Source organism: Papilio polytes, unplaced genomic scaffold (assembly GCF_000836215.1).
Source record: "Papilio polytes unplaced genomic scaffold, Ppol_1.0 DF824292.1, whole genome shotgun sequence".
In the NCBI taxonomy this organism is placed as follows: Eukaryota; Metazoa; Arthropoda; class Insecta; order Lepidoptera; family Papilionidae; genus Papilio; species Papilio polytes.
Window position 1 is genome coordinate 1,076,743 of NW_013524912.1, and position 21,940 is coordinate 1,098,682.

General features: G+C 32.1%; 2 protein-coding genes across 6 annotated transcripts; one reads left to right on the top strand and one right to left on the bottom strand.

Annotated features, from left to right (window-relative positions):
* Positions 1 to 2,184: 2,184 nt before the first annotated feature.
* Positions 2,185 to 12,966, bottom strand: LOC106103147 (USP6 N-terminal-like protein). Of its 4 annotated transcripts, none has more exons than XM_013282830.1 (7): positions 12,555 to 12,966; positions 10,510 to 11,338; positions 10,198 to 10,427; positions 9,774 to 9,835; positions 5,835 to 6,015; positions 5,225 to 5,296; positions 2,185 to 3,404 (listed from the first exon to the last, which is right to left on the bottom strand). In XM_013282830.1, the coding sequence occupies exons 1-7, from the start codon at positions 12,695 to 12,697 to the stop codon at positions 3,029 to 3,031; spliced, it is 1,893 nt and encodes a 630-aa protein (XP_013138284.1). In that variant the 5' UTR covers positions 12,698 to 12,966; the 3' UTR covers positions 2,185 to 3,028. The 4 variants fall into 4 exon arrangements, with proteins under 4 accessions (XP_013138284.1, XP_013138275.1, XP_013138302.1 ...); XM_013282821.1 differs by having other exon boundaries at positions 10,198 to 10,433; positions 12,555 to 12,965; XM_013282848.1 differs by lacking the exon at positions 5,225 to 5,296 and having other exon boundaries at positions 10,198 to 10,433; positions 12,555 to 12,965.
* A 713-nt stretch (positions 12,967 to 13,679) lies between these two features.
* Positions 13,680 to 21,814, top strand: LOC106103084 (probable medium-chain specific acyl-CoA dehydrogenase, mitochondrial). Of its 2 annotated transcripts, none has more exons than XM_013282753.1 (10): positions 13,680 to 13,870; positions 14,295 to 14,388; positions 15,429 to 15,596; positions 16,724 to 16,827; positions 18,959 to 19,039; positions 19,292 to 19,422; positions 19,788 to 19,896; positions 19,987 to 20,127; positions 20,668 to 20,857; positions 21,347 to 21,814. In XM_013282753.1, the coding sequence occupies exons 1-10, from the start codon at positions 13,853 to 13,855 to the stop codon at positions 21,580 to 21,582; spliced, it is 1,272 nt and encodes a 423-aa protein (XP_013138207.1). In that variant the 5' UTR covers positions 13,680 to 13,852; the 3' UTR covers positions 21,583 to 21,814. The 2 variants fall into 2 exon arrangements, with proteins under 2 accessions (XP_013138207.1, XP_013138214.1); XM_013282760.1 differs by lacking the exon at positions 16,724 to 16,827 and adding an exon at positions 18,176 to 18,276.
* Positions 21,815 to 21,940: the final 126 nt, after the last annotated feature.

Consider the following 21,940-nt stretch of genomic DNA (forward strand, 5'->3'; position numbering starts at 1 on the left):
AATCTAATAATCAACATACATAAATATCATTGAGATAAGAAAACAAAACTACATCACTTTAAATACAGATACTATTATTATAATTGACAATTTAAAATCTAAAAAAAAAAAACAAAATTAATAGTCAGCAATTATAATGTTTTAAATAAATTAAATTCATTCACATGAATTTTGTTTGGAAGAATGTAACATATGTCTCGTTAACGATAATTGTTCCCTAAAAATGCAATCAAATGAGACGTCAGTATCTAGAAATGATATTCGCACAAATGTTCAGAACAAATATACAAAAATATAGATTCATAACATGTTTGAGATTCAACAATCACAGTTAAAAATACATTCTTATGACATGGCTTTTTTATTCTCTATTCTGATTTTTTGAATATTCACCTAAAAAAAAATAGAACCAGCCAGTAACAACAAAGTAATGTTTCGTAATTTTTCAACACTAACGTAAAAATTTTGGGAATACAAAAAAATGTTCAAGCACACAAGAATCGACTGTCTCCTCCATAAGCCGCGCTAGAACGTAAAAAAATATTTCGCACACGCATCATCGTTATTTTGTGAACGTAAAATGTCTAAGGGCCTGCCCCACCATTGGTAATAGAGTCTCAGCTTAACAATGACGTCACTGTCAGATACGGTAACAAAATCCGATATTTTCCATCGCATATTTTACACGTTCGATTGTTATAAGGCAATTTACAATTTGGTGGGACAGGTATCATTCATTGTACCATTTTTAAAAATCGATAACTTCATTTTATAATTGCATAACATAATTTCTAAAATTTCAATGTCGCATTCAAGGTTGACTTCACAAAAAAAATTATCAACTTACTTGAATCAAGGCTTTTTCTAGGGGCAAACGAGAGAAAGAAAATATCGAAAACTAGCCTTAGACACAAAAAAAGGTGTAATTTTATAACATTTACAAAAATACTATTTCTTAAAGAGTCGAAATTATACAAATATAATAAAAAAATATGATTTAGGTGCCTTACAAGAAGAGAACAATAAAAGGCACGAGTTTTAAATGACCCCATTCGTACCCATTTAGTCCTCAAACCAGAAAAAATATGATAAACCTCGCGTTCTTCGCAAAGCAATTATTACAGATAGGTACAGTCGCAATCACATTTATAAAAAACAATCGCAGTTTAACAGCAACAATTTGTTAAACAAAAATAAACGAGATGCATGTACTGTGAAAAAGTTGGTATTCATTTTAAAAACAAAAATAATACACAAGGTACCTAAATTGGTGCAAGAGCTGTCATAGTCGCAAGTAAGGAAGAGACATTCAATTCTGTATATTTAATAGTACTTTAGACAAAATATTAAATAGTAACCTTTAAAAAATAATGATTTTGTAAAATCTATAATCTATACAAAGTGAGTAAGTAAATAACATAGCTATATTCATAACTTAATGTTATCTTCTTCCAAAACTCGATGGCATATTCAAAACTTGTTGAGGTGACAATACTCTATGCTCTAAAATCCCGCACACTTTGAACCATTGACTGTTCGCTTCAAAATGTGTGAAAAGGGTGTTCTACATAAATGTAGGTTTCGCCCTTATATTGACACTTTGTATTGTCATCTCACACATTTGGTTTAAAAAAAACAGGGACGACGATATGCTAATTGCAATCTAAATCCACAATTATATAGACTGACAAGTCAGCTAGGCCAGCGGACTCAAATGAAACTAAATTATATCAGCACACTAGCGCTCTCTTTTTACGACATTTTATATGTCTATTTAAAGCGCGCACCTCTGCCTAAACTATCGGACAACTTTTTAGTCTCGTTTTGATTCCTATGAGATTATATGAAGGTGCGCAAACTATACGATTTTTAGTTGTGCAACTAAGTTGAATTTATATGCGCCGTAGAGCTGGACCTGCGCGAGCTAGAGTCGTTCGACTGGCAGGCCGGCAGCGCATCTGCAGTACCCTTGGCATTGCGGATGTTCATGGGCGTCGGATAACTTAATATCAAGCGATCCGTTGCTCGTTTGCCCGCTTTTCTTATAAAAAAAAAAAAAAAATGGCGACAACGCAGGACAGACGACGCTGGCGCTCTCTCGTGTCGGAGGCCAAGACCCACTTCGGGTCGCTGCGCCAACGCAGTAAGTAAGTAAGTAACTAAGTTGAATTTGGTGCGAAACAATCGACAATGGACAATCGCACAACAGTTGTGCGATAGTTTAGTGTGTACGCCCGCTCTTAGGTTTTACATATTTTCTGACAGATACAATCGACAACAGCGCCTTTCAAAGGCTAGATATATTCAACTATACGTCCGTTGCAACACTGAGAATTCGCATTTACAATAAACTTTAATACATTTAATATAAATAAGCACAATTAATATAAATACGTGGTGTATATGTGATTATTGGTCTTGTTATTGCTTATTACTTTGCTGGATGGAAGTTATTCGTCTTCAAAATGTGTCACTTTAACGACTAATATTATAATCAGTCGGAATGTTTAGCAAACATTACGTCACAGTGCATTGCAAGTTTTTACATAATCGTAAAACTATGAGTAAAACATATGTACATCAGATCTTATATAATAACTTTAAAGTTTAATAATTAGTCAACAAGGCAGGCTTTTATAATATCTAATCAGTTTATAAATGTTCATATACGGCTTTTAGGCTAAGAACAAGAGTAAACTTTGATGCTTTCACAACAAACATTCCATATTCATAACACTTAAATCCAACATTAAACGGTGCAATATTGATATATGAAGGCCTTTATCATTTCATTGTCATTCGTTAATTATAAATATAAAATTATGTGCGTACGAAATATAAGATATGTTAGTGGCATGTGTGGTGTGTAGTGTATGGCGCATATCAGGGGCAAAACAAATTGATTATCCATACATTTGGATAAATACAATAATTAATCGACATAACATTATTGTAGAATATACATAAATGGTATTTGAAAATGGAATATGAAAAATTGAAGACTACATATAAACAAAAGCATAATCACTTATTTAAGATCGTACAATTCCGTATGAGATTCAATATATCGTTGATTTATAATTCTTCCCGAATCGACTACGGGTGTGAGTAGTTCCTCTGATGGTACTTGTATTCGAATCCTATTGTCTGTTGGTCGATTACTGCCGTTTGTTGTATAGAAGCCTAGCGAGACTGGTTTGTGGTGTACTTCGGAGTAGTTCTTCATCTTCGAAGGACTGATAGGTTGGAGATGCGAAGGGCTTGCGGACAAAGGGTTGTATGTGACGTGAATTCGGACAACGTCATCTGACATCGGCGACACTGACGGCGGGTGGGGAGTCCCTCGCGGTGTTGAGTGTGCGGTTGATGGCGCTCTTTGGATGCTCATACCGCATATACCAGACCTGTAATTATACAATGACGTCATCAATTAATTAATTCATTTAAATCAGCTTTTTGTATGTGGAACCATTGTCACGCTATTAAAAAAAAAACCTGAGAATTAATTGTGGTTTATGTATACTTATCATTTGTTATAAAACTATTTATAATTAACCTTGAGCTATAACCACGATCCCACCCGATGTTAAGTGTACGAATAATTTTCTCATGAATAAAATAATAATTCATCTTTTAAGCAAACTGAAATCAAATGTATTATGTCCTTCTAAAACCTAGTAAAAGGTAAATGATAATAGATTAAATTTTGTTTGCAAAGGATTTGAATAGCTCGTGCTAATAATAAAATATTTTTTACTAAGCTTGATTTATATAATTTATTAAAAAAATCGTGACAATAGTTTACCATATACACATTGCATGAATACATTATAAGCGTATGAAGTGAATTTGCTTCACAAAATAAAATGCGGGACGAAATGTTGCTATTTACTTCGACCATCGGTAATGTGAAATGTTAATTGTCTTAAGACCACGCATAATGTGTAATAAAAGCTTTATATCTATACTAGCTGTTGCTCACGGCGTGGTTCGCGTGGAATTAAAAAAAAACAAATGTGAGTAGCCTATGTGTTCTTCCAGACTATCCTTTAAGTATCGTATATGCCAAATTTCATCTATAACCGTTCATAAGTTTAGGCTACAAACTCTAGCAAACATCCATCCATCTAAACTTTCGCATTTATGATATTTGTAAGTAAGTAAGATTAGCACCGGTTAATTCACTTCTGATAACTCAAAATCGACTGAGTGATATCGAAACCTATAATGATATTATTTTTTCCAAAAGTAAATGTTATCAAATTGAATAATTACAAAATTTTGCAATTTAAAAAGTGCAAGCAGCTTTTCGTAATCATATCGACATGTCATTAGAAACCGTAATATAATATTTTTTATCAAATTCCTCGAACAGAATGCAATATGTTGAAATCCACGTCATTTTATAAATTCCTTCTAATTGACACAGAAATGTAAAAGTACATTGTCGACGAAGTTATTTTAATTCACTAAGCAATTACTGTTTGATATCATATAACATCCGTTTTGTTTCCGTTACGCTTATTAATAAATTACGTCATTGACATGTGAACATAATCTCGTTACAAAACGAATCCAGTTTTTCAAGTACTACACATATTTAATACAAAAAAAAAAACAAAGTTAAAATTAATAAATAATATCAGAAAAGTTATTCAAATTCCAGATGCATAAATTAATCTTTCCACGGTTCAGTTGTATTGCTTATTCATTGATTTTTTAATTTTAGTTTTTTACTGTAATTTTTCATTTCTATGTAACCAGATTTATTTTAATTAAGTTAATTTGAATTTTGATAAATTAAGTTTTCTGTCGAAATAAATAATTTAAAGCAAATAAAGCGGCAATAACTGACAACCATGTTGCGCAAGCCCATTTAACTCCTGTAACCCGAATATTCCCACGAAGCAAGAAACAATCTAGGCTAATTCAATCAATAAATAACTGTAGAACTTCACTGCCGTGACACTTGTGTCATACATATTCTTATCTATTTCATTCTCTTTGATAAAAACAGAGACTACATTTTGTATGAATACAAATGTGACCGCAGTAGAATTCTGTATTAAACGGTACACATTAACAATATCAATCACGTATCAATGAAATGTTAATGTAAATGAACAAAGAAATGATGCGACTAAACATTTGGGTGGCGATCGCGGTTCTGTTCATAGCTGTGACAACTGATTGTAATCTATTCTAAATGGTTTAAGCCAACAACCTATATAACAGAGGTTGCGCCTGTGACGCATATGTGTCTGGTTCAAAGCGTCGCCAGTGTCGCAACCCACTCCTAGAACAATTAAATTTATAATTTAATTAAATCTTTGAAAATTAATTTATCGTATAAGTAACTATTTCATTTGATTTCAAAATGGAATCATTTTAACAATAAATGGAAAAACACACTATGTTTTCATTATAACGTACAATTTAACCGGACCAACACAAAGAATGAATAAAGAATTTTATCTTAAATCTATATTTGTTAATTTAAACAAGCTTAATTTTTAAGCTCGAGTTAATGTTTAACTTCGCCTCAGTACTTATCATGTATGTCTCTTTTATTAACTGACTATAGCCTAAACGTCTTGTCCGATTTCAGAATCATTGGACTATATTCTATATTCTTTTTTATACTATAATTCTTCCTCTATATTTAAAAGGGATAAACCGACCACGTGTAAAAACCACTTTGGGTCCTTAGAACCCTAAACTCGAAAAGAAATACAGCTGCAAGGAATTCCCTGGTAATATCTGAGTAAAAAATTTTTAGAAATCTCTAAATGATCAGTTTGTGTCATGTATTGAGTACATCTCACCCATCTGACCCTGTGCCGTCGTCGCTGACGTTGCTGTGCGTGTCGAGGGAGTTGTCTGGCGCGTGGGAACGACCGCTGGAGAAGACACTGAGGTCGGCGGTGCTTGTTACACTTGTGTCGGCTAACGAGCGCCGTGACCCCAGCCCGGAGACAGAGTCGCACCGCGCAGCGCTAGCCACCTCACTGTGCTCTGCCGAGGTCACAACTTAAAAATTTTACTTAACCGATATTTACTGTGGGTTTCCACCTAATCGACGCTTGTATTAACATATATCGTCAGTGTATTTACATATTTGTCATTGACTAAATGTAAGGGATGACAATTTTTATTAATACAAGTGTCGGTGTAGTGGAGCTTTGTGGTTACACTGATCAATACAAGTAATAAAATTAGAGTGAGTCATATTTCATACAGATGATTTTTTTGGGTATTTGTTTCCTTTCAAGTTACTTAATGCAAATGTATAATAATGATCTACGATTTGAATAGTAAGTATTATTATACGATATCGTTACAAAAAGGTTGTTCCCCATTATATAAGTTAAATTTTTCTAACACAATGAATTCGCACTTAACATCACCTAAGAATAAATCGTAAAATTTCTCATAAAATAGAATTTACTCTTTTTCGATACAGATTCTGAATAGGTCAAGAGCTTTTCAAACTTATTGTGAATCGAAAGCTTTGTCGAAAGCTCTTAGCTTGTTATTCTTAGGCACAAACAACTTCCTATTAATTAAACATATACGTGTATCTGAGTTTCAAAATATTAAGCTCACTTTTATATGTAAAAAGTAGACTTACTGCTGCCTCACAGTCGTTAAATGGTTACATAAACACTCGCTTCGTGTTGATTTCCTATACAATCTACCTTAAGCGGTTTCCCAGACCCCTTAACGACTTTGGGTGTGGCAGTTACATTTAGATTTATAAATAAATCAATACATTTAGTTAAATGGAGGGATGCAGATTCACTTACCTGTCTAGTTCAACCGTGTGACGCGCTAATGCGCAAACAGGATTAAAGCAAACATCATATACCATGGCAAAAAGCTCACATGCAAATCAAATGATAGAAATAAATCAAATTATTAATCTTCTTAGTTTATTCCTTATTTTTACAACTAAGCAACATATAGTTTTTTATTTATTTTTTTCTTGTGTTTAAACTCTGGGCTTGATATTCTATCATGTTTGACAAGATAACTTCTCGATTGAATAACGTCCTTGATATTGGGACTCGGGATAGGAGACTCCAAATGGATGTCCATGGAGGCTTGGGAAGTACGGAGTGGGGCGCCGCACGCAAGGGTTTTGTCTGAAGTAAAGATTTATTCAGTAACCATTAAAGTTCTACTAAATAATAAAGAATGGGTTTCTTTGTGCATGGGTACTTAAAACGTTAAACTTTTTAGTCCTTTGATCAAAAAAGGTTAAAATGTACTTTGTTGTTAGTTACTCTATCATTACTATCTCTAATTTCCCGAACAAATGTGTGCGTATGTTCATTTAATGAGATCGAAAATATTAAATTAAGGTGAATTATAAGTGCTTCATTTACTCTGCATTAAATATGAAACATACTTAAATTGTAGTAAGAATTTATGTTGTATAGAATGATTCTAAAGTTGTCCCTCACACCACAACAGGAGGCAAAACTAAAATAAATACTTCATTCAACTGGTTATCAAGTATTTTACATGAACGTGGGTTTCTACTTAGTGTCGACTAAAATAAATAAGACTAGAAAACAGTGTTTCTTGATATTTATTCAATTACTAACATACTGTATCAAACATGATCGAATTTGATTCTTAATTCTAATGAAATCAAAATAAATATGTATGAATTTTAATTTAATTTATGCAATACAATGACACGTCAGGGATGGGTTTATGTGATAAAATGGTTGCCAAAACAGGTCTCAATTAAAGTAATAGAGATTCGTTATTGATGAATGAATGAGGTAGTTAGAATGGGGATGTGTTTTGTATTATTTGGTGTTAAAATGATACTCTAATGACATTCCAATCACATATAGAATTTGTATGATACAAATTATAGATAGGTATGTTTTACTTAGCAAAGAGTGTCCGTTGGACAATGCAAAAGCAGTGTATCTCAAAATCAATGGAGTGTTTCCCACTTAATGTTTACATTTAAATTGATCTGTACTAAGAAACTCCAATGATCTTAAGTTTTTTTTTAGATTCGTGTTAAATACAATTTTGCCTTGTGATATAACATAAACCCACCACTGTAAAATCATGCTGCAACACAAAATTGAACACAACGAAAATGATTTAAATGAAAAATAAAAAATAAGCATTATAGAGAATTTCGCATTCAGTATAGTGATGCTAAGAATCAGCCTTAGCATAAATGTTTTCATATAAATTTACCAAACAATTCCGTCACATTGATCACAGTAAGGATTATTTATCCTAAAGCCAATTTCACAATATACCAACATACATTACTTGTTATGAATTATCGAAAAATTATTTACATATTTTTATTTTACAGACTATTTTATTTTTAATTATGTTATTATAATTTTTTGAAAAGAAAAATGTTATTGATCACATTAACAAATTGAAATTGACGGTATAAATAGTTAATGGACAGTCAAAAAATTTTATCTAAAGGCATTGGCGGTTATTTAAAATTATTAAAACTATCATTTGGATGTAAAACATCAACAATAAACGGCAAAATCAATACGACTATTGTTTTATTCTATCAAGAATAAAAAATAGACAAGTTTATTTTTATTTACTGAATTAGTTTTAAAACTGAATACGGAATTTCTATGTCATTAATATGTATGAAATTTACTTGAACTGAAGAGAGCATTTTCTCGTATACTTTAAATGGCAAATATTCTCTCAAAGTGTAGAAAACAATCCTCCGTATAATGTATATAATTATTTATAATTACTATTTGTACTTGTAGCAATCACAAAACGAATCAATTGAATTTAATTAGACATAACTAAATATCGATAACTTTAAAGAAACGGCAAAAGAAACTTATTTCAAATTTAAACTCTAAAAGCGTACTTGTGACAATTAAAATAACATCTATCGTATTTAACTAAAATGCAAAGTAATAATAAAAAAACGAATCAACAAACATATGAAACAATAATTATCAAGATAGCTTCATAAATAAAATGTAATAACACATTAATCCAGATAACATTATTCCAGTCCAGTGATCGAAGCCAGTGCTATGTTAATCACACTGGAATACACTGTGTGGGTTCCAATTTGGGTTAACATTTTTCAGTCTAGACCTAATTTCACTCGTTGGACTGGAATAATGTAAACCAGACAGAATAGATGTGCAGCACATTTTTCAGCATAACATGAATCTAATTAATAAAACCACAAACATGGAGGTAAATTAAAAAAAAATTTAGGAAGCTTGCTTTAATCATGCATTTGGGGATCACACAACTTTAATACTTGATTTAACAACTTATATAAATACTTTTTATAAGTCTATCTAACTTTGTCTTTGAAAAGTTTTTATTGCAACTATAATGTGAAAACTTCAGTTTACAAAATCCTCTTACATAACACTTGCTCCATTTTATTGATTATATGCAATTTAAATTCCACTGTTATTCTTTTTCTTGTCTTAGGTATTTATACTTTTTTTAAAAATGAAAACAGGCTTACACAAAATTAATTGAAATCAAAAGTGTGATATATAAATTAAGCAGCTCTTTGTAAATTCATTTAGTAGTTCAGGTTACTTGAAATGGATTAATGGAACACAATGTGAGATTCTAATAAACGCATTATAGTTACAAAGATAAGAAAACAACTAAAATGTAAGCATTGTGTTATTCTAGGAGGATATCTCATAGGTACGTGACATTATACGAAACAAGGCTATCATCGGAAGTGCTAGATGTAGCATATGACTCCAAATTACCTGACACTGTGTCACTCTGCGATGCTCGCAACACTTGCAAATCCAATTCTGCCTTTTCACGTCTGTAACAACATATTTAAATCTATACTAGTATAATAAAGCGTAAACACACACTACTTCGTGGTGTAGGATGTCAGCAATTACACCATATTTATGAATAATTCTCTCTTTTGGATATATATTTTCACGTTATTAAACTTAGGGGGTAAATAAATTGGAAAAAACCTTCATGTGGGAAAGGGACCATAAACAACAAGCTGTAAGGGTAATTTTGACATTTGCAATTGAAAAATTAACAAATGAAAACAATAAAATAAAGTTTTTATAATTTCATGGAGATGAAGCCGCATGGGAACAGCTAGTTTAAAATAAGTATCATAAAACACTACTCAACATATGAATAGGTAAAAAATCCTGATCTCACCTTGAGATAACAGCTGCTCGAGCTTGTTTCTCTCTCTCCGAAAAATTTTCAGCACGCTGTCCAATCTTAGATCTCTTATCAGGCTCAACAAACATGCCAAGCGATCGCTTTGGTAATTCACTAGGAGGCGGCTGTCCTGGATAATCCAGCTTTGCTCGCTTCAATTCTTCCATAGATCTCTCCAAATGGTATATCACAACATCATCTTCATAGCCAAAATCTTTGTGCAACTTCACCTGGCAATAAATGTGTATTAGTTACATTTAATAAGGTACAACATATTCAGATTAACAAAAGTATTTGTTGACTTACTTGAATGTAATTGACAATTAAATCCATATCATTTAACTTCATTATTGTCTTTTTATGCAGTTTTAATATTGTATAAGCCATTGCCGTTATCACCCTTTCACCATCAAGAAGATAAATATCCCAAACTCTCAAACACAAGCTAAATGGAACTCGCTCTACGAAACATACAAAGAACCATTTGAGAGAATAGAGTATTGCATCCAAGCCAAACTTATCAAAATGTTGTTTCAGTTTTGGCATAAATTTAGTTAGAATCTTGTCATGGTGTTCCAAAAACCTGGTTAACTTAGGGAAACCCTCAATGTAAAGGCCATGCATGCAGTACCTCTTGTCAGTTAAGAGAACTGCAAGTGCCCAGAATGCATCTTCTTCATCCATATACATTAATAATACTCCAGCCAATCCAGACATACCTTGGCAGTAACCAACTTCGGAATTAAACATGCTGTATGCACAAAGCACATTAAATAAAGAGCATTGTTTTTCTGAATATCTTTCTCTGTAAAATTGATGTTCTCGAAACTGTCTATTTACATCAGAATCTATTTGTCTAACATCTGTCGACCAAGCCTTAGCTAATTTAAGCATTTTTTGATATTTCCCGACATTTTCTGATTTTATCCTATTGATATCCAATAATTTACTCCATACATTCATTCTTAACGATAATGGAATGCCTTTGTATATTCTTCTATGCAATTTTTCTTTTGTTGATGGAGAGTCCCATTGAGACAGCATTTTGATCCACTTTTTCTCTCTCTCCACTTCGGCATTAACCTTTTGTGGTGCCGTTTTCTGGGGTAAGCGTTCATCATGAATAAAGCCATATCTGAAAACATCCATCTTAATTTATCCCAACTTTTTTCATACTTACACCAATATAAAACTACACAATTATGATCTCTTACAAATCACTGTGTTAACAAATTTTATCTTAACCAATGCACATGTGTTGATATGAACTAACATTATCAAAGTAAGTCACACCAGGGGAATACATGAAATGTGTGAACTTGTTATGTGTAGAATTATCTTAAACAGTGGATATATGTGTATTGTATATTTGGAGGACAAAAACCTGATGCACCAACCCTACGGGAGTAAGATAACGAGAATGATGATGACTGGATATATGTGTATCTCAAAGTTTACAATCATACATTTGATTCTTTGACATAACATAACTGATGAGTAAAAAAATGTTTATTCATACTTTATTAGTCAGTTCAGTATCAAAGTTGCTAAAAAAGTATTCTTAAAAGAGAATTTATGTTGGTAAACTATAACAAGTGTAAAACTGACATATTTACTATTTAAGTTATAAACAAAATCTAAATTTATTGATTTTTTTTTAATCAGATAAAACACATTGTATTCAACAGTAATTAAGCCATGGTAATATTATTAGAATGTTTGGATGGATGGATGTATGTTAGACAATATATCTAAAACAGCTGCATGGATCTGGATGCAATTTTGTATAAATATAGAACACTGCCTGAAAGAACATGTATGAAAAAAAAAAAGTTTTTCTTAATTCATTAAAGTTGTGGGCAACAACTAGTCTTGTATAATATAAAGAGGTGCAGTATTAGAAATTTAGATGTTTTAAATTCTTAGTGGTAGTTCAATTTCAGTAACTTTACCCACATGTAATAATCAATCCACTTAAACCTAGTCGAAAGTAAACTGCTCAACTCAACTGACATTGTTTGGTTACAAATTAGAGAAGCTTTCACTTGACATACCAGTATTTAATGGAATGACTAAGATATGTTTCTTAAGACATTAGTTAAAAAAAACAGTACTAATGTGTTGGTTTTCACATAAAGAGTATAAAACTAATAAATAAATATAAATAAATTTCTAAATTTATGATGCATTATTATAAATTTTCTATGACACAAGTTCTGTAAGGCAAATGTTAACATATGTGAAATCTATTCTATTAAACATAGAGAAATTTACAACTACTGTCTCTTTAGACCTTTTCTATAAATATATGTGCATAAAATTTGAATTGATAAAGCCACAAAAAGACATACCTATCAGTTTTATGGTATTCCTCGAATTCAGGATCTTCCCAAGGGTCTATTTGACCGACGAGATTATCTCGTCCGCGTTCATATCGCTCGAAGATGAGCTCCCGCTCCTCGGAAGCCCGTGACAAAAGTGCTTCCTCATTCATAACACAGCCTGATTATGCCACATTCCGAGATACCAGCAATCCACACTTGTTTAGCTAACCACTGGTAATCAATGTCTCTTTCACCCCTATTCACATAAAAGGAACTACATCACTGCCATTACACGTAAACACGTTTCACATTTACTCTCTCCTTCTATAACATTTAAATTTAATTTACATTAGTTGCAAATATCTTTGGACGCTATTTTAAACAAATTGACTACACCATAGAACCAAAGACTACGTAGAGCACAGAATCACAGAATTTTTCTAATGCAGATCAGTAGAATGACAGATGCACAGATAATAATGTACGCTCCACAGTGATACAAGCATGGTGCCAATAATTTGTTGTCTTCGCTGTAGGCTACACATTGCAGGCTAGGCATTGACTGATAAGTCGTAGTATAAAAAAAGGAATTTATCGATACTTGTAGTATTCGGAGAATCCATTTATGATTGATAAGAATGAGTATCAAAAAACTTTCGATAGGAATTTAGTCATGTCATTGTCCTCAAGAGTCGGTGGTGAAGCACTTTACTTATTATCTGTTAGTTCTGGATTCGAATCCCGCCATTTACCAATGCGTCATTAGACTTCCGAATTGCATTTGTACATAAATAATCCGATATTCTTACAGTGAAAGAAAACAACGTGATGCTTCATCTATTGGCGGAGAAACTCAGAGATATAAGTGAACTCAACCAACTGTCACGGGGCCAGTGTGGTTGACTAGGTCCTAATCATCCCTAACTTACAACAGGCTCCGAGCTTATAGTGACCTGATGATGATTAACGTCCTAAAAAAAAATATAAAACTACCTTACGTGATTAATAGGTTAATTCTATAATTTCGTGTTTCAGGAACTGTACCAATTTTATCGAACGAACTCTTCAGTCACTTAATTACTTTGAGTTTATTAGCAACGCTATGGCAACTCTGACTTTTGACTTATATATACTCTTTGATCTACTCTTTGAATCAATCGTTGAATTTGGCATTTGGCTGCCAGCTTGCCTTTGTGACACTGTGCTACTTTCTCGCTTGCTTCATTGAGTGATTTTAGTTATTAATCGTAGTTACAGTTCAAAGTCCAAAGACTTTGAGTCGTAAGGGCATTTAAGTTTTGCACTTAATTTAAAGAATTATTAAAATGAACCCCATGTCAAAAGTAAGTAAATGATACTAGTTTCTACTGAAAAAGAAAATAATTGTTAAATAATGAATGTTCATAGTTTGTATTTCTCGATCCATTATTAATCAAAGTTACGTAGACGCACTTGTATTAGTTTGAAAGACATCAAAACTAGTAAAAGTTTCTCCTCGAGTTCGTAAACCTATAAATCACAATTCTTTATCAATAATTATGATCCTATTTGTGTTGCGAGCCTTTATGAGTGAAAACTCATGTTGGGGATATGGCATTCAGCAAATGTGATAGTTGGTAGAATTTCAATGTTTACTTTTGGACTTTAACCTCACGCTTAAACTTTAGTAGGATAGATGCAACCTTTCAGTTTTATTCCATCGTCGTAGAAATTTGTCCTATGCGATTTTAAAAAAATAATTATAATAATTGTAATTTTGTTTTTAAGGTTTTACGTACAACACGGCCCATCTACCGAAGTCTGTCTACAACTGCCGCTGTTGCCTCAGCGAAACCTATTCCTACAACTGGATTTTGTTTTGGTTTGTTATGTTTCAATATTAATCATAACATTTTATTCAGAACGAAATCAGAAATCATTATTCTCTCAGTTTTAATGTTAACGTAATATTGTGGTTGCCTTTTAACATGTGCTTTATTGTTCCATTTTCAAATAGTGTTAACATTGAACATCCTTGATACTTTAATAAGTCATTATATAGTAGCAAAGAATATTCTAAAACACAGATAGAAAGTTAGGCTTCAAAATGTCATAGACTAGGTATATTAATACTCCTCAGTTAATAATGTAGACAATGAAATGTTGAGAATGTTAGTTAGTTATTCTAGTTTATTTGAAATGAACTTTAAAAATTGTTGGAATTCCAATCTTACTGATAAGATTTATTCAATTGTATACTCTATGATATTAAAGTGGCAATAGATTATCACACTATTTAAAGAAAAGATATATACTGATTGTAAACTGAAGTGATAAATTATTCAATTGACCTTTGAACATCACCTTTTATTATCTGTTTAAGGGTTTCAAATTCAATTGTGTAATTAATCTATGAAGTATAAGTAATTAAAAAAATGTGCTTACTATCATACAGTAACTCTATGTTTCAAATTATTTACATGTACAACTTATTATATATATTCTCCGAAACATAGGTATAGTAGCAAATATTGCACCATTAATGTTTTTCATTGCATAACATTTTATATGACTATCAAATCTTGGTGATATTTGTCATAGATATAGAGGATAGTCTGGAAGAACACATATGTTACTTACTTTTGTTTTTTAAAATACCATGCGGACAAATTCGCGGACTAAAGACTAGTATTATTATACTTATTTTAAATGTGTTTATTGACATTTATTTTCTTCACAGATCTCTGAATGCTAATGACCTTTATGTTATACAAACAATGTAATTGCTCACAATCCATTTAATCTGTTTGTTTATTCTACAAGATTTTATTGTAACCTCTAAGGTTTTATTGCCTGAATAATGTACATGAAAATTGTAGTTTTTTTGTACAAAAATAATTAATGGCTTAAATATGTCCACAGAATTAAATGATGAGCAGAAAGCACTGCAGGATCTGGCGCGTAAGTTCACCAAGGAAGAAATAATACCATCGGCTGCTCAGTATGACAAAACTGGTGAATATCCTTGGCCGATTGTCAAGAAGGCATGGGAGCTTGGACTTATGAATGGACACATTCCGGAACATTGCGGTAATGTATTGTTAATTCTTTTTAATAGTTAAAATTACATGTGTTAAACCATTGATAGATTAGAATTATCTAATTCCTGTGAATTTTAGTTCATTTATTCCTACTTGTGAACAAGTATATCTTTTATAACACTTTATTAAGAAAATTCATTGTTAAATTTAATATGTTGGTAAGTTATTTAGTAGTCTATTAATATAGACTTAAAGACTGGTGACAGACAGTGAAGACTGAAATTTGGTATTACTTTTTGCAAATGTTTAGTGTGTTCATATTTTATTACCAATGTTGATACATGAATACAGAGTGTGTAAATGAGTGGTAATTTGATTTCTACAATACGACGTTTACAGGGGGTATGGGTTTAGGTGTCATGGAATCAGGTATTATTTGTGAAGCGACTGGATATGGATGCTCAGGAATTATGGCCGCTCTATTCATCAGTGATATCGGAGTGAGCGTCGAAAATTAAATATGGCTTACAATATTTTTAATTGGAATTAATACTTGTGTCATACAGTTATGGTTTGTTAATGTACTTGGACGGTTTTGAGGTCGCATGAATATTATTATATCTTTCTATCTACAGTTAATAAAATTGGACTGTCTGTATGTAATGAGAAAAACTATTTTGCATACATGATGTTTTTGGGTTGCTTATAACGAAATTATAATTTTTACATTATTTTTCTGTGTGTTATGTTGATGAGACTTACTGAAATAGACTTAGCCGATTTAATTTAGGCAACTTTAATTTTTGCGCTGACGAAGTCGCGGCCAACGGCTAGTTAATACTTGTTTTTGGTCACTAAGAGTTAACAATAGGGCCTATGGAAGTTGAAATTTAAAGCATTTAAAATATCTTAAATTACCTATTCTCTATTGAGTTTCCAAAATCTTGCCACTTTAAAGAAAACTCGCTAAAATAATATTTTGTTAAAATAATAAATAAAAAGAACCTACTGTAGTGTAACAAATTTACTATATATATACATCAAGATATGAAACAATACAAAATATTCTCAACAATAATTACTCTTAATAAACATTAAATAGAATGAACTGCGGATGTGTAAAAAAAAATTCGATTATGTTCATTCAAATTTGTTTCGTTGATGGGTAAATTACAGGGGGTATGGGAAACTTTGGTGTTTTTGAAGAGTGTCTTACGGCTGAAGAATTTGCGTTCGGCTGCACAGGCATAACTACTGCTATTGGAGGAACTGGTCTTGGAGTGAGTCATAATGAAAACAAAATATTAATCACATTGGCTGTATCAAGGTGTAACTGCCTTGAAAAGGGATAAATGTGCTTCTGTGTACATTAATTTTAATGCATTGTCTATTCATGCTGCTAATGCACCCACTTTAGTATTTATATAACTGTTAATATGTATAATTTAATTAACAAAATGATATTTAACAATAACTTGTTAAGTCTAAAATTCTTAAATTATAAGTACTTAAATATGTCGAATGCTCAATTTATCAAATTCTCAATTCTCAAAAATGTCAAAATCACCGTAACCATAATAACCTTGCTTCCTCAATGTTGGATGCTTGTAGTTTAAGGTCCCTTTCCCACATGAAAGTTTATTTCCAATTTATTTACCCAAGTTTAATAGCATGAAAATATATTGCCTAAAACGTGTCGTAAGTGTAGGATTTTATTTAAAGAAAGAATTATTCAAAAATATGCTGCGACTGCTGACATCCTACGCCACGAAGTAGTGTGTGTTACGCTTTTTCTTATTAGTATAGAAGTATAGATTTACTTTGTAAAGGTTTCCTGTTCCATGAAGCATGAAATTTAAATTCATACAAGTTGTTTTAATACAATAATTGTAACAATATATTTAAGTAACATAAACGGTTCATTTTACTAAATACTAACTGGCCAAACTTGTATTTTATTAATGTGTTGTCATTTTAAGATAATTTCACTTATATGTTTAATGTACTCGCTTTATGTATGCCTAAAACTGCTTAATATCATGAGAAAAAAAAATTCAACCAAACAAGTTCCTTGCAATTGTGTTACTTTTTCTCACACTTGAGTTATGTCCTTGGATTTTATGGTATAAAACTACCTAAAATTGTTGGTTTGAAGTTTTGTAGTTTTTCAACCGGTTCCTAAGTAGCAATAATTTTATTTCATTGCTTTGATATGGAACTAGGATATCTTTGTGGTCCCGCAGATCTAAAAATTTTGACCTGTCTTTTTTTACAGTAGATAGGGAAAAGAACTGCAGAATTACCAAATGGTCCTACATATTTTTTGTTCCCTCTAAAAGTGAACAGTCTTGTAGCATTTGTATTGAGATGTAATAATTTTCATTTTAATTTCGTAAGGATTGCGCTTGAGTTTTTAATACTTATACGGTGTCTAAAAACGATTAAATCTTTGCCATGAGGCAATAATTAATTATCTTGATGATTATAAACTCGGATATATAAAAAATCTTTCGGAATTTTATAAGCAACTCAACATTTATGACTGTGTGTCACTGCTTTATATTTCACTCGCACCAAAACGTAAGGATGTGTGTCACCCACTCTAGAAGGACCTCACAATACTTACAGGTGGCTTGGATCTGGGTGTGTTTGACGGTTGTATGGTTGCTGAAGAATTGGCGTACGGTTGCACTGGAATTATGACCGCTATGGAAGCTAGCGGTCTAGGAGTGAGTTGCATGTCGAAACTTAACAACACAATATGCACCAATCTAATCCGTTTTGCACTTGGGTTATTAATATTTTTGGCACTGAACTACGTTGTGTTGGTTATACTCTGGAAATCCGTTGTCGTTATTTTTTCAAATGGTACTGAGCACAATATTTTTATCCACAAGTTGGTGGATAACGTTTTTAGATTGTAATCAGTATTATCTCAGATTGTCACATGTGTATTTATATGTGTTTATATAAAATTGATTTGTATTTCCAGCTTTTTTTTGTGCACCGTTAAGTTTGTTTTTGCTCGCACCATACTAACATGCTTCTTTTCTTCGTGTGCATGTGTTTGTTTTGTTGCAACTTGCATTCTGGGTAATATTAATATAACGAATAAAACGAATGACAAAGATAACGCCTACTAATAGTTATTGATTATTAACTTTTATATTGTTGTTTTATTGCCCTTGGATTTTTTTTTGTTTTGTGAATTACTTAAATATCGACAAATTTATAAATCTTCTATAACACAGATGATTTTATTATTAATTTAAATTGCTTTAAGAATCTGTGGTGAAAGTTAAATTCTTTACCTTGTTTTTATTTTATTTTAAATTTTTGTTACTTATTTGGATTCTTAAATATAATCGTATTGTAGTAAAACGCTTTTTAATGATTATTTATATTTTTCAGCAAACTCCAGTTATTATTGCTGGCAATAAAGAACAGCAAAAGAAATATCTCGGAAGACTTATTGACGAACCCCTTGTTGCTGTGAGTACTTGGAACACTTCTAAAAGAAATTAAATTGATAATTTAATAATAATTGTATTTTATATCTGAGATTATAATAGTTCTTGTTATTTCAAAATTCTTCTATCTTCTATCTTTTCATTCTATTTGTAAAAATTAAGAAAATTAATAAAATAATCAGCAGTGAAGGTATTTAGTAAAAGAGCTTGGAATGTTTTTAAAAGTGTAGAACTTAGTCACATAAGAGGATATCTGAGTCTTATATGAATACAGGCGTATGGTGTAACCGAGCCCGGGGCGGGTTCCGATGTAGCTGGTATAAAGACTCGTGCAGAGAAGAAGGGAGATGAATGGATTCTCAACGGCCAGAAGATGTGGATCACCAATGGAGGTGTCGCTAACTGGTATGTTATAACTATACTAGCTGTTGTTCACGACATCGCGTAAAATTAATAATATAAAAAAAAAACATAGCCTATGTTACTTAGTGGTAAGGTAGCCTTTTAATGGTGAAAGAAACTTTAAAATCGGCCCAGTAATGAGTTATTTCAATACAAAAATGTAAATATTCCACTTTGAAGATATTAGTAGAGAAAAAAAAAGGGGAAACAAGAGGGCTTATGTCTCTTTCTCCCTCGTTTTCTACTCTTTTTAACTACTTCTCGTATAACGTAAAATGAGTAAAAGAGAGATCGTTTTTAATATCGATTGAAAGCCATAAAATTATTAGTAAACATGTGAAAGTTGTTTGGTTATGTGTACTGTGTAGGTATTTCGTTCTGGCTAGAACCAATCCAGATCCGAAGTGCCCGGCGAGCAAGGCTTTCACTGGTTTCATTGTGGAGAGGGAGTGGGCCGGAGTTACACCCGGACGGAAGGTAATACAAAATAATTTAGATTCCATCCAGGTTTATAAAATGGGAACCCTGCCCAGAACAGTTTTTTGTACTATAATGTTATTTTAACAGGAACAAAACATGGGCCAGCGAGCGTCCGACACTCGAGGTATCACTTTTGAAGATGTCCGTATTCCGAAAGAGAATGTCCTTATTGGGGAAGGCGCTGGCTTCAAGATTGCTATGGGCGCGTTTGATAAAACAAGACCACCGGTTAGTGAAATACACATATATTCATTTTTTTAACTGTCTATTTGTTAAAATATCATTTTATAATTAGGCATTTTCTCTTGTGCTACGTTCTATTGTAAAATATATGTAACGGCTAGGGGGATGTTATCAGAATTGCTAATTATTGAAATTCATAAGATCCTCACTGACGCTGTATATTAAGAGATCCTCAAATTAAATACTGCATTGTAATTACTTGCCAACAGGGGTCACTGAATAATATTTAAATGTATATATTTTAGTAAAGATGGAGTTTAATAAGCTTATTGTAATATTGTAAAATGTTTTATAACATGGCAATACAAGGACAGGAGGTGGCATACTAAATTTGGCAACTAACTTATCTTTCAAAGAAGTTAGCCGTAAAAAGATGTTCACTATGTCTAGTCTATATGTTTTTTAAATGTCTTCGTATCAGTATGACCGAAGTTCTACAAGAACTTCGCTTAGCAGCACTTCTGTTTTAACATTTACTTGAATTTAAATAGATTTTTTTCTGATATATTATTTGAAAACATCCAGGTTGCTGCTGGGGCGACGGGTCTTGCGCAGCGTGCGTTGGATGAGGCAACGCGGTATTCATTAGAACGCAAGACATTCGGTGTTCCTATCGCACATCATCAAGCGGTCGCGTTTCTCCTAGCTGATATGGCCATCGGCGTAGAAACAGCTCGCTTGGCGTGGCAACGCTCTGCCTGGATGGTAGACCATGGTAAGACTATCATCAAACCGCTTTTATTCTCATACGTCAGCACAGTACTGCTCTTTCACGTCTCTAGCACCCGTAATATGAATTCCAGTAAGTATGTCCTCTGCAACATACATCCATACTTTCTTGTTTGTCATCTTTTTTTTTTTTTTAAATTGCAAAAACCTCTCCGCATAATGTGTCCATATCATGCCAGCCATTAGTAAGACTTTGCAATAGTTATGAAATACTTTGAGTTTATATTTTTTTTTTATTATACTCCTGTTTCCGCATTAATAATATTCAACAATGATATCTCCTATAGCCAGAGTGTTTCCAAATTTTCTTATTATTTAACAACAAATAATTAAAAAGATACTTCCCACTAAATTATAAATTCTATACCTTAGACAGATGTTTTCATATCGGTTTTACGAAACTCGATAAATTTTATTAGGCTACTTCATTTTTTAATTCCCTAAGCTATTGTGCTAACCCTACATCTTTACGCAGGTCAAAAGAACACGGTAATGGCATCGGTGGCGAAATGCCACGCTTCAGAGATTGCAAACAAAGCGGCGTCTGATGCTGTTCAAGTATTCGGCGGTAATGGCTTCAATACAGAATATCCTGTAGAAAAACTCATGAGAGACGCCAAAATCTATCAGATTTACGAAGGCACCTCACAAATTCAAAGGCTCATCATTTCCAGGGAACTTTTGACCGCAGCTAAACAAACTAATGCATAATCCACTTTTTATAACAGCTAACTAATTAAAGTTTTTAGTGTTTTAACTTGGATGTTAGATACATCTTATTCTTTTAACAAGAAATATATAAGATATAGTGTGATGTATAAAAATATAACTCAGGTGTGCATATATTTTTTTAAGAATATACAAATTTATAATTCATGTTGGATTGTTTGTTGCATGTTTTGTAGTATTTGTATTTTTCGATAATAAAATATTTTTTACTATTCGTCTATTTCTTTATTCCAAATACCCTTTTATTTCATTTTATTGTGAACTAGCTGTTCCCGTGCGGCTTCATCCGCATGAAATTATAAAAAGTTTGTTATTCTTACTATGGCAATCTTGCTTCTTG

Coding starts and splice junctions, on each gene's coding strand:
- LOC106103147 (XM_013282821.1), bottom strand. CDS start 12,697: ATGAATGAGGAAGCACTTTTGTCACGGGCTTCCGAGGAGCGGGAGCTC. Junction 10,434..10,509: donor TAATTGTCAATTACATTCAA/GTAAGTCAACAA, acceptor ATTTATTGCCAG/GTGAAGTTGCACAAAGATTT. Junction 5,297..5,834: donor GTCAGCGACGACGGCACAGG/GTCAGATGGGTG, acceptor TAATTGTTCTAG/GAGTGGGTTGCGACACTGGC.
- LOC106103084 (XM_013282753.1), top strand. Junction 15,597..16,723: donor ACACATTCCGGAACATTGCG/GTAATGTATTGT, acceptor GGTAAATTACAG/GGGGTATGGGAAACTTTGGT. Junction 20,128..20,667: donor TTGATAAAACAAGACCACCG/GTTAGTGAAATA, acceptor GAAAACATCCAG/GTTGCTGCTGGGGCGACGGG.